General features: G+C 28.9%; 1 protein-coding gene across 1 annotated transcript; it reads left to right on the plus strand.

The window, feature by feature from the left end:
- Positions 1–9,161: 9,161 nt before the first annotated feature.
- Positions 9,162–15,533, plus strand: LOC130955746 (granule-bound starch synthase 2, chloroplastic/amyloplastic-like). The gene is made up of 8 exons (XM_057882702.1): positions 9,162–10,060; positions 10,870–11,362; positions 11,764–11,828; positions 12,395–12,472; positions 12,569–12,679; positions 12,844–12,888; positions 13,450–13,623; positions 14,246–15,533. Exons 1-8 carry the CDS (start codon positions 9,704–9,706, stop codon positions 15,200–15,202), a joined length of 2,280 nt encoding a protein of 759 aa, XP_057738685.1. The 5' UTR covers positions 9,162–9,703; the 3' UTR covers positions 15,203–15,533.
- Positions 15,534–16,058: the final 525 nt, after the last annotated feature.

Raw genomic sequence — 16,058 nt, forward strand, 5'->3', positions numbered from 1 at the left:
CAAATTCTGTCTACATAATTTTACTTCTAGAAAACAAGCTTTTTTAGTGATGCAAATCTTCACGATGGTTTTTATTCTGCCGAATTGTTCCTAACTGTTAGGTTTGTATATTGGGTTGCTATTGTTAATGAGAGAAAAAGAAAGGATGAAATATCACAAAAGTAAATAAATAAATAATAAAGATTATTAAAATAAAAAAATTATTAATATAAAATTTTAGAAAATAATTAAAAATATATTTATTTCTTTATAAAAAATTTGGTCTTTCTTCTTAAACATTATAAAAAGATTTAATCTTTTTTAATAATTTTAGTATGAAATTTTTTTTTTAAATCTTTTTAATGGTCCTTAGAGTAACTTTTTCATAAACCTTCATATTTTTATTAAAATTTAATTTTGATATATATTATATAAAATAATTTTTTACGTACATTTAATTATATAACAAGATATTATCAAAAGTAGCTAATTTTTATATTAATCATATAAATAATTATTTAAAAGAACCGTTTTCGTTTGATGATTGTATAAAATTTTTTTATGCCATTTATATATCAAACTTGAATTCTTTTTATTAATATAAAATAACTAAAATATTTATCACTATAAATGCAATTATGTATGAGCATAAATTGTCCGTCACTATTTGGTAATTTGTCTCATATTTTGGCCATAAGTCCTCATGCCTCCTTTTTTTATAAAGTAAACAATAAATAAATAAATATTTAAAAGAGAAGATTCATTAAGAAAAACACTTCTCAACATTAAAAATAGCCTACTTGGTAGTTGATACTTGATATTCATAATTTAATATAGAATTTAGCTAATAAATATTCTAAAAATTGTTAAAAATACCAATAAAAAAATTATTTGATATACTAAATATATAAAACACTGAACAAGAGGTATTTAAGCACTAGAAAAAACTAAATATATATGTAGACGTTAATATATCTACAAACTCCATTGTAAAAACATGCCATTTAAACACTTCGAATCAATTATAAATAAGCACAAAATAAAAGAAACTAAATATATAGACGTTTTTGTATATACAAATTACAAACCCTATTGTATTAACGTGCTACGTAAACTCTCTTTGGGTGCAGATCTTCTGCAATAAATATAGGTGTGATAATAATATTATTCGTGTGATAAAGTTTTTTTAATGCGTCTCTAATATTTAAAAAGATATCTCTCATATTTAAAAATAATTTGAGAAAAATCTTATATAGAAGATAGGATAAGATCAGATCGTAAATTTTTGGAGGCATCATTAGATTTCTCGTGTTCATTGTTTGATGGACTTTGCACAAACAAAAATAATATATATGAAAGATAAAAAAAATTGTGACTATGTTATGAATAATAATTAAATTTTTGATCCAATTACTTATGTTTAGGAGATGATTGGCTCTCAATCTTTATTACCTCTATTAAGCTGTCAAAAACGAAATTGGATGAGGATTCACTTATTTAGATTCTGACACCGAATAAAGTGTTTTCCATAAAGTCAGCTTGTTTTGTCTTTGTCTCTTCTATTAGTACTGAAAATACAAGTTTTTTTATTTGGATATGGAAGTTAGAAATTTCTCAAAAATTTTGTTGTTTCTGCTAGTTGATAGCGAATAATACACTTCTAACGAATGAAAAGTATGTTAAGAGGAATATAGCTTAGTTTGCTTTGTGCAGTGTTTGTAGCGCAGCAACTCTGAATCTTTATTCCAAGTCTTGCGTGACTATCCAGTCATATATAACACGTGGAAGAGAATTGATGATAGGTTGGGTTCAGATAATTTCTTCAACAAACCTCTCATTTCCTGGTTGATGGAGAACTTGTCTTCCCAACTTCTCTTCAAAGGGATTTCATGACTCCTCCTCTTTGTTAGTATCTTAAACTTTCTGCAGTTTTAAAGGAATACCTTTGTCTTGATAAGGATAGAATCCTAGATGATAAAAGAAAGATTCATAAAATAGCTTGTTATATGGCACATGAATATCATAGTGCTTATTTTGAATCTATGCGATCTTAGGAGAAGGATGAAAACTTTTGCAGAGAAGCTTATAAAGTGGCAGCCACCTCCTCCTCCTTTTATCAAGCTGAATTTGGATGGCTCCGTTAGTGAGGATGACAGAGTGGTATCCTTAAAGATAATAATGATAAGTTTATGGCTTGTTATAGTGCAAATTTGGATGTTTGCACTGTGATAAGTTTGACAGCGGTAGAACTTTGGAACATACTCTTTAGTCTTAATTTTATCATTAACATGGAACACTCCTATGTTGAGATTGAGGTTGATTCAACGGTAGCAATATGACTGTGTTCTTAAGACTTGGGTAACTTATATTCGGTAGGAGCTCTTGTGTCAGCGATAAGTAGTGCTGGAGGTGAGTCGAGTTGAGCCGAGTTGGACCAAGCTCAAGCTCGACTCACGAAAACTAAGCGGTCACGACTCGACTCATTAACAATCGAGCCTATTTCGTAAGCTCAAACTCGACTCAACAAAAGCTCACAAGTTGGCTCGAGCTCACAAGCTGCCTTGAGCTCACGAGTTGGCTCAAATAATAGGAACATAAACTATAATTCTATATCAATAAATTATAACTTATATATATTTAAAAATATTTTAAAAAATAAATTTAATATATTGTCTATCTATCAATTATAAATTTTTTATTTATGTCCCACATCAAAATTATATATAAAAAATGACTATAAAATTTTAAACAATTAAAAATATTAATATATATGTAAAATTATATATTACTATTTTATATGCATATATATATATATATTAAATTATTAATATGCATATCTTATATGCATTTAATCTATACTTTTAATATTATATATATAATCGAGTTAGCTTACGAGCTAATGAGTTGAGTTTATTCAAACTCAAACACGGCTCATTTAATTTATGACCTCAAATTCAAGTTCAAATTCGGCTCACCACCTCACGAATTCAGCTTATCGAACTATTAATAAGTCGAGCTCAAACTGGCTTATGAATTGGTTTAACTCACTTCTAGTCCTAGCGATAAGGATTAGGTGCAACAGGCTCAGCTGAACTTTTCATCATAAATTCAAGAAAGCAAATTCATGTGCTCATAAATTAGTATTCTTTTATCATAGTTTAAGTTATGATTGCCATTTTTTTTATTTATTATCATCTTATATTTTCTTTTATTTTTTTACTGATACTACTGTAAGAATGGTTCATTTTAAAATAATTTCTAGTTAATTTTTCTTTTTTTCTTTTACTTTAGTTTCGATGTTAATAAAAAAAATACTACGTAGACAATTAATTATAAATCAATCATTTATATAGCCTTGCTACTTTTTAATATAACATTTTTGCGATTGTAATTTGTATGTCCTTAACCTTTAAAAAAAGGTGAATGTTATGGTGATGATGCTATTTTTTTTCCTCATGTGATGAAGTGAGTTGGCATACAACGGATGGCGGCTACACATTATGCTTTTTTTCTTGGAACTCTTCTATTGTTATAAATGGTGGATCGGGCTTGAATTTAGGTAAGGCTTTTATCCCATCTGCAAGTAATCCATACCAATCAATATAATTAGGACTTTTTTTTACCACACTAATTAATTATGGGAGATCAAACCCCTTTTTTGTTGAATTTTTATGATACTAGTTTAGATTTTAAGCAATAATCAAATTCAGATATTAATATCTAAAAGACAAAATCAACCCAAAAAAAGATAATAATTTTTTAGGAGTGCTATATATATAAGTCATTTTTATTTACAAGTCTTACAAGTTGGGCCTAACACACGCGTTACTGAATCATCTTCGCGTGTTTAATCTTTGTTTTCTTTTTTACGAAAAAGAAGAAGAAGAGACACAGAGAAAGAAGAAGAAGAAGAAGAAGAAGAGGAAGCACGGAGAAAGAAGAAGAAGAAAAAGAGGCACAAAAAAAACGTGAAAACGGCGTGAATATAAATGACTTGTATGATTTGTATGGAAAAGCGTTCTCTCTTTGCCTTCGATCTCCTTCTGTTTTTTCGATTTTCATGGTTTCTGAAATCAAGCTTTGAAATTGTTTTGAAGATGATGGAACTTCAGAAATACATCCGAACGATTACAAAAATACACTCAAATGATTACAGAAATACATCCAAAGGATTACAGAAATACACCCAAACAGTTACAGAAATAAACCAAACGATTAAAGAAATACACCCAAAGGATTACAGAAATACACCCAAAGAATTTAAGAAATACACCCAAAGGATTTAAGAAATACACCCAATATAGGGGAGACAATATATTTCTTCTTGAAATCTTTTAACGTTTTGCTGGTTAAGGATGAGGCACATGACGGAGACAATCTAGAAAAAAATCTAGAAGAACAGTAAAACAGTACCTTGAATAATGTTTCTTCGTTTTTCTGGTGATTTTGATGAAGGAGAAAGAGAAAACGAAAATAGGAGAAGAAATTTCAATAAAAAAAAAGAGGAAGGAAGAGGTGGTGTTGATGACGATGATAACGAGAGAGAAAAATTACGAAAAAGAAGAAAAAGAGACACGGAGGAAGAGGAAGAGGAAGAGGAAGAGGAAGAGGAAGCATGGAGAAAGAAGAAGAAGAAAAAGAGGCACAAAAAAAACGTGAAACGACGTGAATATAAATGACTTGTATGACTTGTATTGAAAATCACTTGTATGTATAGAATTACTCATAACAACAACAACAACAACAACAACAACAACAATCACTTGTATGTATAGAATTACTCATAACAACAACAACAACAACAACAACAGCAACAATAATAATAATAATAATAATAATAATAATAATAAAATTTATTCTATTGGTCCTTATAGTTTCACAAAATTTTTAATTAAATTTTTATATATTTTTTCTTTTAATTGAGTCCTTGTACGTACTGATTTTTTTTAATTAAGTTTTTATATTTTTTTTTATTTGGGTCTCTGCACTAATTTTTTTAGGTGGATTCCTATAAAATTAAGTTAATTACTGTTAAAAAGAATCTAATTGAAAAAAATTAGTGCAAGAACCCAATTAAAAAAATATATAAAGACCTAATTAAAAATTTTGCGAAACTATAGAAACCAACAAAATAATTAAACCTAATAATAATATACAGTAAACTTCAGTTTGAACAGAGTAGTTTTAGAGGTTTCACCTTTTTTTTTTCTAAATTGAATTAAATCCAAAAAGTGAGGTGTGTGAAGTTTTTCCGTGTGAATATATTCATATTATCAATAATAATAATAATAATAATATTAATATTATTGTTTAATTTAGAACTTTTTATATATAAATATAATACATGTTTTATTTATCAATATATATAATTTTAAAAAAATTATATTTTTACACTTTATTATAGATCTTATTTATAGTAATAATGACATAAGTATGAATATATATAAAGTATAAATAAAATAAATCAAATTTTAATTAACTAAATTTCGTTTACAAATTGATATCAAGAATTTAAAAAAAATAAAAAAATATATTTTTTTATCGTAACTTGATATATATATTAATTGGACCATAAAACAACTAAAAAAATTAGTATTTACAATATAATTTATCTCATTTGTATTGTAAATAAGATAAATAATACTTTGTAAATTAATATATACTTCCTGAATTATATATATTTTCAAATAAAACTTTTATTGTTTTTTAGTATTCTAGAACAGAAAATATTTAATTAATTTATTTTAAAATAATTTTTTAATAAATAAAATGTACAATTTATTTATTTAATAAAAAATCTTTTAATTTGATATTCAATTTATTTTATTAACGTCACTTACGAAAAAAACTTACGCACATATATTCAAACTTATTTCATTTCATAATCGATATATAAACTTATTAGCAAAAATTCTAAACAAGAAATTACCACAAAATTAAAACAACACAAACTGAGCTTCCAATACCAATACCCATACCATAGTTATAAAATTAAAAATAAAAAATTATAAAAGTTGTTAATTAAAATGAGTTAAGCACATGATTTGATGACAAAAAACAAATAATTTTTTTTAGATAAAAATACATGACTTTATCTAAGAATAGGTGGATATGGACTTATGGAGCAATCCAAATCTAACTCCAAACCTGATTTATCTGGTGTAATACTTCACTAACCTACAAAGAATGGCTAACGTGTCGCTTCTACAGCTATGCCAGCAAATTTTATCACATGAGAAATAAAAATGGCATCATCACGGTAGCATTATTCTTAAAAAAAAGTTTGGTAACAAAAAATTTTCAATCATAATTAACTAAAAGTTTCTATAATTTATTTTATTTATATCATTTAATGTCAGTTTTATTTTTTATTTCACTTTTTTATCATTTCACTTATCATATTTTTATCAACTCTACTTATTAATGATATTAATTATAATATCATATTCTTTATTATTAGGCATTCTTGTAATCAATACTTAATATTTCTTTTATAATTTAATTTTTATATTTAATAATATATTAAATATTAATAATAATAATAATAATAAGAATGGACGGTAATTCCTTTTATAATTTAATTTTTATATTTAATAATACATTAAATAATAATAATAATAATAATAATAATAATAATAATGGACGGTAATGATTATATACATTAATTGAATTAATTATACTTGATTCTTTGTTTCTCTTAAGGCATTTAATATCAAATAATAGAAATACGAAAAAATTATTAATTCTTTATTTCCGTTAAGCATTTACTTACACTTGATTCTTTGTAATATATACCTTCCATTAATTTAATTATGATCATTCAAAAATCATGACTATAATACCATTGCAACGAGAATAGTGTATAAATCAAGATATTTTACAAGAAGTCGCGTTTATCGTTACAAATAGTATGGCATTTGAATTCGACCTTAATACGGTATCTATGATAGAAAGTACTGATGAAGAATTTGAACAACAGACGGACTCACACGACGAGGTTGTTGTCAGTCAATCAATTCTCGAGAATATGAAAAACCACACTAATTTTGATGAGATATGGTAATAAACTGATTTAATTTTTTTTTGTGCTTTTATGTGCATTTATAATTATATTGTATACTAATTAAGTTCATACACATAACATTTATACGTACATATACATAACATCCATAATTATATACAACTAACATCTAAAAATTAAATTCATGTTTATTAGATATTACATCCATACACATATCATTTTTTAATTATTGCATATGTAAATATAATGTTAACACAGATGTTTTTTAAATTTTATCATAATTGAATTTAAAAAAATATCAAATTCCTAAGTTAATTTATTCAATTAATAAATTTACACATAAAATCTATAAATTTATACACATAACATCCATAATTTCATGTTAATAACATTCATAATTTGTATTCATAATATTTATAATTTCATACCTATAATGTTTATAATTAATAAATTTTAATAATTAATATTATCAAATTTTAAACTATTCGTCTTATTGTATTTTCCAATTATCTCATATGTGTGTTAATAGACCATGATTTTAATTATTTTAATATTTTTATTTAATATTCATATGTATGCTTATTTATTGATTTTAATATGACGAGTTAATAATTATTTTTAAAAAATTATTTTTTAATTTTTGTTTATATTTTATATTTTATTTTTTATTTTTTAATAGTCTATATGTAAACTATAAGTTGTATAGTAGAAGTTGTTAAAATTTTTTAATTTAATTTTTATATTTTTTGCAAAAAATTATTGCATTTTAATGGATAATAATGTAATTAAGAGATGTTAGGGATTTGATTTGGAAGAAACTAAAATTAATTTTAAAAAGAATATTAATAACTCCAAACATGCAGTAAAATAGTAGATAATAAGAAGGATAAATAATAAGAAAATGTATGTCACTTGCTTATTAAAAAAATAAAAATTTTTATGTAATATTTTTATTTATAATTATTTTTTTGCTACTAACATTACTGAAAAAATTTGGTAACAAAAATTTTCAACCTTTAATGTCATCTATTAGCAAAGTTCTTAAATATGAAATGTTTCAAACGATAAGTTGATGTTCCTCGTTAATATTAAGGATTTACACATTTATTAGGAAGATTATAGCTATCTCTTAATTAATTGTTTTTATGTTCTACTTCAGATAATAAATTATAAATGTTTTAATGCAGAAAATCATTAGTATCAAAACAAAACAAAATAAAGTGAAAAACATAAAAATAGTTTTAATTTTAAAAAATGTGCAAGTATAACGAGGTATTTTTTTTTCCTCATCATATTTTAGCTCCCTATTATATGAAGTTAAATTTAAACAGTATTAATATAAAAAGATTGACATGTATATGTGAGCGTGGCTAATTTTTTTTATATAAAAAAATATTGATATTTTTGTTAAAAATAAAATTATTTAATATAATTACATATTAGTGAATTTTAAAAGTAAAAAGTGAACACGCAGCAACAGCCAACACGTTATGTAGAAACGAGTTAAATAAATATTTTTATAATACTATAATATATTTTAAATGTCAATATTTAAACAAAATATTATCATTATTTTCATATTAAAAATAATTTTCTGTGTGACCGTATGTAGTTAAATGAATTTTTCTATATAATTATTTGTTATTTATTAATGTAAATAAATAAAACTGAGCTTTTTTTTATTCAATAAGTAAACATCGTTTATTTTTTTGAAAAAATATTACTATATTTTTATTCTTTGCATTAGTCGTTACTGTGTGAACAGTAAAGTATCCAAAATCGTTTATAAGACCCTTTGTTTATAAAAATAAGATATTTACATAGAAATATAAAAATATAAAATTGTATTTAATAAAAAATATAAATAAAGACAATATATTTAAAAATATTAAATTAATATATTTTATATTTATTTTAATAAAAAAATATAAAAATATTAATAAAAAATTAAATTTATTTTTATTAAATAAAAAATAAAAAAATTAAATTTTTATAATTTATCAACAAACAAAATATAAGAACATACAATATTGCGTCTTTACGTTGTCTTGTTTTCTATATGTTGTCTTATCATCTTCTAAAAAACAAACGAAGGCTAAAAGATTTGGAAAATTCACAAAGACAAGACACGTTCACAGCAACTGTAGAAACCAAAATCGATTATCTCATGAAAAAAAAAGGGAGTAAAAAATTCACCTTTTTCGATCCATAGCAGGTTACAGTTAGTAGCTTAGAATATTCACAAATCACAGCAATGGGACCCTAAAAATTTGTGGCCACAATAACATTCTCATCCAAAATTCTCAACATCATCATCATCGTTTTTCATCAATTATTATCACTGCTGTTCCCTGTTTGAACCCTTGTTTTATTTTTATTGTTTTTTTTCCCCTATTTTTTGTTACTCTTTTCACAGTTCTCATCCAATTCACAACCACCATTTATTCCATGGTTTTTCTGCTTTCTCACCATTCCCAGAGAAAGAAACCACCTTTTCGCTCCACTTTCTTCACTTGGGTCAGCTCCGATTTGAAAATCTCAACTTGGGTTTTGTTCATCACTCGCTTTCACCTTCTGGGTCTCCACGCTTTTCACCTCACCTCATCAAAAAGACAAAAGTAACCCCTTTTATTGTTACTCTCTCTCTCTCTCTCTCTCTCTCTCTCTCTCTCTCTCTCTCTCTCTCCTTGATCATCATCACCAATGGCTTCAATTGGTTCATTGCCATTTCTTGTGGAAGCAAATGCTGACACCACAGTGCTAATGCTTCACACCAAGAACAATAATCACCACAACCGTCATCATCATTATCATCATGGTGCTCTTAAGTTTCCAGCAAAGTTTGGAACTTTAAGTGGTTCTTCAGTTTCTGAGAATTCAAGGGGCAGAGGGTTGGGGCGTGGTAGAGTGCAACATAGGTGTGGAAGGCGCATCATAAGAGCAGTGGGTAAGAGCAATGGGAAAAGTGAGGATAATGATGAGTCAGAGGATGAAGCTCTTCAAGCCACCATTGAAAAGAGTAAGAAGGTTCTTGCTATGCAGAGGGAACTTCTTCAACAGGTGAATGATTTGGAATATATTTGTTTTTTATTTAAGAAAAAAAAGGTTGAACTTTTTCCATGTTAAGCCATACACAAAAAGTTTCAAGTTGAGTCCCTTCAAAGCTGTTTTTAGTTGATTTACTTTATCCCCCCTTTTTTTGTGGCTAGAGTGTTGAGTGATTCTATGTAATTGGACGATTAGGACCTTAAATTATGAAAAAAAAAAATGACGAGCATCCATTTCCTTTTTGGCAGAAATGCTGAGAAAGGTAAAGCAAATGGTGAGTAAAAACTAAAAAGCAATGGTTAATTTTAGCTTTGGGCCGATTAACTTTCTTATTCAGCTTTGGATATTGATCACTGCATAATAACGACATAATCTAAATGGGACTTTGTTATTTGAATTGAATAAGCTGGTTATTCATTCTCTTCTGAATAACTTGCCAAAATTATGAGTAGATTTTAAAGCAGTTAATACGTTTGGTGAAATAACAGCAGCTTCTCTATCATGTGTTTGCTAGATGCACATGTATTGAACACAATCTGGTATTGGGTTAAACAGAATCTCATTCTCATAAAATTTTAACCAGTTACTTCTAACACTGTTAAGCGTAGCATACTTAAAATATTAAAAAGTGGCCTGAGGCTGAGATTCATGAGTGAGTTCAAGGGATATGAAGTTCTATAGTTTCCTTATTTATGATAATGGAATTGATAATACAGATTAGATCAATATTTCTCAGCGTTACGTCATTTGTTCTCTTTTTTTATGTTTTATTATAATAAAGTCCATATGGTGGTCTTATGATGCTTCGCTGTGTATTTCAGATTACTGAAAGAAAGAAGCTGGTTTCTTCTATAGATAGTGACACCATTCCTGAATCAGAGGGGTATGGAAGCAATGATGAATCTGTGTCAAACCCCTCAAAACAGCCGAAAACTTCCATTGGTCGAGGCGATGCTGTAGAAAACCAAAATGGTGGTCTTAATTTAAACAATTATGCCCATTCCAGTGAAGAGGAGATAATAGATTCCCCAACCCGTGAAATGGCTTCCTCTAGTTTACAATTCAATGAACAATTGGAGAACAAGAGATATGAGACAATCAAGCCAGATACTCTTCCAGCCTTCCTTATGAACCCCGAAATATCCACTCCTCTAGAGATTGAACAGAACGTTGTGAACGATTCAAGTTCAGAGGTCGTTACTAATGAAGCTGAAAATGCTGAGCATGAAGGTGAAAAATTGCCACCATTGGCTGGAGCCAATGTCATGAATGTTATAATAGTAGCAGTAGAATGCGCTCCTTGGTCAAAAACAGGTAATTTTAAATCATTTTTATTATTCAATAGAATGTTTTCCGTTTGTAATTGTATCAGGAGCTCGACTATGATAGTTTAAATTCTATACTTGGCTGATATTTCTGGCAACCAGTTCATCATCACCATGTCCATATTTTGAAAGTTTTCTCTTTTTTGTTTGTATATTCATCATTGCAAGCTTTGTTCTTTGATTGAGTTACGGCATTAGCAACTTAGCAGCCAAATGCGGCACGCACATGAAATCTTAAGCATTCATATGCTGGAACTAGTTTCTTGAAGCGAGTCCATAAACTCTTCCACTAATGTTCTTTGATGGACCAAATTTTTCGACCTGTGGTTGTCCTTCAGTGCATGCTGTTCTTTCTTATGTAATTTACAGACTCACATCTGAACTTAACAGGTGGACTTGGAGATGTTGCTGGTTCATTACCAAAGGCCTTGGCTCGGCGTGGACATAGAGTTATGGTAATATGTTGTTTTGTTGGTAATTTGTCTGAGTATCATGTGTCTGGAAAGATAATCTAATCTTTGAAATCACTGCTTGATCAATGAAGAATCATGCAAACACAATCTTTTCAACTGGGTAATGAAATGTGTTCATCCTACTTCAATTGTTTCTTGATCATTTATTCCTTCTTTGCTTATTAGATACATACTGAAAGGGTGATTTTCCGTCTCTTATCTCATTTCATATTTTGCCATTAAAATGCATAATATCAAAATAATAGTCCTACATATAGAAAAAGGTTCTAGTCTTTATTTTCATATTTGCATTTACTCTAGGACACTTTGGAAACAGGTCTTTATTTACCAACTTCCAAAAGAAAAGCAACATGGGACTCTCTAGGCCATAGACATGTGTGATTTTTGTCCATATTTCCCCTTATTTTATGCTAATTGTGGATCCAATATATAGCTTGTATCATGGTTCATAAGATTATTATTAGAATGCTTTAATGGATTCTAAGGTTCGTATTCTATGAATGTTTTCTTTTAAAACTTATTGCTCTCTTTTCTTTATCTCTTTGTAGGTTGTAGCACCTCGATATGGTAATTATGCTGAAGGACAAGATACGGGTATACGGAGAAGATACAAAGTAGATGGTCAGGTGTGCAGCAGCTACTCTGTTCCTAATCCGTTATAATTTGTAAATTTTTGAATTGCTATTGCCTTGACTTAAATTCCTTATTTTTTCACTTTACAGGACATGGAAGTATTGTATTTCCAGGCCTATATTGATGGTGTTGATTTTGTTTTCATTGACAGTCCAATACTTAGGCATATAGAGAATAACATATATGGTGGGAACCGAGTGGTAAGTTTGATATAAACGATAACATTACCTAACACCTAATGATTGTGTATGGAATGACTAAAATGCTATGGTGTTTGGATTTAAGGTATCTTAGAAACTCATCTTACAGTTCTGCTATGATTATTTCTTAGACTTTGACTCTAGCTTGTCCTTTATTGAAACAGGATATTCTAAAGCGCATGGTGCTGTTTTGCAAGGCGGCTGTTGAGGTACATGAATCAAATGTTTTGTGATGAGATCAATTATACAAATGTCCAATTATAACAATTATTGTACCTGAAGAGCTTTTATCACAACACATTATAGCACATAATTGTAAATAATGTCTTGTTTAATTTGAAAGTGACATTAGGCTACGTTACATTGGGTGAAAATAGTAAAATCACTAGTTGTAAATTTTCTTCAAGGGAATCAGGTTTCATCATGGTAAATCTAAGAAATAATTGCCATCAGCGCTTTGAGCGGTGACAAAATGAGGAATTTCCATCTTCATGTGCTGGAGATTACAAATTTCTCTTATATATCAGCATATGGAATACCTTAACCATTTCCTAACTACAGTGAAATTTAAAAGTATATTGATATGATTACAGTTAAATTTGAAAGTGTATTGATGATTATCATCAAATAACATTGTTTACCATGATTTTTATCTGAAATTCCAAATAATTTATATCAACAGTCAAAAGTCACTCTAGCGGATGCGATTCTTGGGTGATTCTGATATTTGCTTACTTTGTATAAGAATAATTGAACTTAATGATTTTCAGGTTCCGTGGTATGTTCCATGTGGTGGTGTTTGCTATGGAGATGGAAATTTGGCCTTCATAGCAAATGATTGGCATACTGCATTGCTGCCAGTATATCTGAAGGCATACTATCGCGACCATGGTTTGATGCAGTATACAAGATCCGTTCTCGTGATTCATAACATAGCTCATCAGGTTCCTTCTATATACAGTGATTTTATTGCAAGTTAATTCATTGTATTGAATGGAGATAGACATGCATATTTTCTGTTTTCGCTTGTTGTCTGTTACCAGATCAAACTAAAAGAAGCTGATTATATATGTTTAGGGAAGGCATGCATTTTGAAGAGCAATGTGTGGCATAGAATTAAGGCTTCTGGATCACCTTTTATCTAAATGGTTAAATTGATTTTTGTTTTTTGTTTTATATGAAAACAGAAAATGAATGAAAGGCTATGGGCCTATGGATAGTATCTTTAGTGTCTCTCTATAACTGTTATTGATCTTTAGTCTATGCTCCAATAACTGAACTTCAACCTCAAAATTTACAATATGCTTCGAATAATCGAGAAGTAAAAACGGTGTGAATATCCTGCTCTCAACTTCTTTGTGAATATCATAGTTAATTATGTAAATGTTCATTTATCTTTTAAGAAAGCAAATCAAGTACATATCTTCTCAATAAATGAATTGAAAGCTTGCATTGCTTGTGGATTGCATCTAAATTGAGTGCATGTTTTAAGTGTTTGAGGTTTTGTTGCATCTATTTTGATATAGTGAAGGAACTTCCACATTCTCACATTTACTTTCTTTATAGGGTCGAGGCCCTGTTGATGATTTCCGCTACGTGGATTTACCTGAACACTACCTCGATCTATTCAGGTTATATGATCCCGTTGGAGGCGAACATTTCAATATCTTTGCAGCTGGTTTGAAGGCAGCAGATCGTGTTGTCACCGTCAGTCATGGATATGCGTGGGAAGTTAAAACTTCCGAAGGAGGTTGGGGTTTGCATAACATAATAAACGAGAGTGACTGGAAACTAAGGGGAATTGTCAACGGAATCGACACCAAAGATTGGAATCCGAAGTTTGATGTTCACTTGACATCAGATGGCTACACCAACTACTCTCTCGAGACCCTTCATAGCGGCAAGCGTCAATGTAAAGCGGCCCTGCAAAAGGAGCTTGGTTTGCCTGTCCGTGAGGAAGTTCCAATATTGGCTTTCATTGGAAGGTTGGATCATCAGAAAGGTGTTGACATCATAGCCGAAGCGATTCCTTGGTTGGTCAGCCAGGATGTGCAATTAATCATGTTGGGGACCGGCCGGCCGGACCTAGAAGAATTGCTTAGACAATTTGAATCCCAACACCATGACAAAATTAGGGGATGGGTCGGCTTCTCCGTGAAGATGGCTCACAGGATAACTGCAGGCTCCGATGTACTGCTCATGCCATCAAGATTCGAGCCGTGTGGACTGAACCAACTCTATGCCATGAGTTATGGAACCATTCCGGTTGTACATGCAGTCGGTGGACTGAGAGACACAGTGCAGCCTTTTGATCCGTTTAGCGAGTCAGGTCTCGGGTGGACATTTGACAGCGCTGAAACTCATAAGCTCATCCACGCGTTGGGCAACTGCTTATTAACGTATCGCGAGTACAAGAAAAGCTGGGAAGGGCTTCAACGGCGGGGAATGATGCAAGATCTTAGTTGGGACAATGCTGCTCAGCAATATGAGGAAGTTCTTGTTGCTGCCAAATACCAATGGTGATTTCTTGTTGTGCAAGGCAAAGGAACTTATCAAATTGTTTATAGGCAAGATATTTCTGAAAATTTTTCATGGTACCATTGCAACCTGCATGATGTGAGTCCCTAGAGTCATTTTTGTCATATAAGCTAAGGATCATGTAATGCCATTATTAATGGAAGGGTCACCTACTACTATATACATAGGAGTGACAATGATCTAGTGTGAGCGCTTGCTTCTGTTGGGGAGAGGGGCATTTAGGTCATTTACAAGAAGCTACTCATTTTTTGTGTCTTTGTTTCTTGAATGGCAATTTTGTCATTACAAATAATCATCAGTAAGTATTCAACTTAAAGGTGTTAAGAGTGTTGGTGGTCGATTTGGATTGATTTTAAGTGGAAAAGAAATTTTAAAAAATAATATTTGAAGACAATAATTTATTATATTTTTTGGTGGTATTTATTTTATTTGAAAGTCATGGGATCAGTACTTTTTATTAATTTTGACTAGTATTTGATCCGTGCAAATGTTAAATTGTTTTTAATAAATAAATTATATCAATTCATGTGTGTAAATTTGATAAACGTACCTATAAGCTGTGTTGATTTATATATACAAATTTTGTTAAATATAAATATTTTAAATATAAAATGTTTTATATATGCAAATTTTCATAAAAATAGATGTAAATTATTATTGGTTAATTATTAATAAAAAATAATAATATTTGTTGGTTCTATAATTTTTTTTTATATATTAAGTAGTAAGTACAATGTAAACATGTAATTTAGTGTAGCTTTTATCTATTTTTGAATTGCATGGCTTGATTGGTTTTTGAAAAAATAAAAAATTTATTTTTAGAATATTAAAATATAAAAAC

The sequence above is a fragment of the Arachis stenosperma genome, chromosome 10 (genome assembly GCF_014773155.1).
Source record: "Arachis stenosperma cultivar V10309 chromosome 10, arast.V10309.gnm1.PFL2, whole genome shotgun sequence".
NCBI classification, from domain to species: domain Eukaryota; kingdom Viridiplantae; phylum Streptophyta; class Magnoliopsida; order Fabales; family Fabaceae; genus Arachis; species Arachis stenosperma.

Coding starts and splice junctions, on each gene's coding strand:
- LOC130955746 (XM_057882702.1), top strand. CDS start 9,704: ATGGCTTCAATTGGTTCATTGCCATTTCTTGTGGAAGCAAATGCTGAC. Junction 10,061..10,869: donor AGAGGGAACTTCTTCAACAG/GTGAATGATTTG, acceptor TGTGTATTTCAG/ATTACTGAAAGAAAGAAGCT. Junction 11,829..12,394: donor GGCGTGGACATAGAGTTATG/GTAATATGTTGT, acceptor ATCTCTTTGTAG/GTTGTAGCACCTCGATATGG.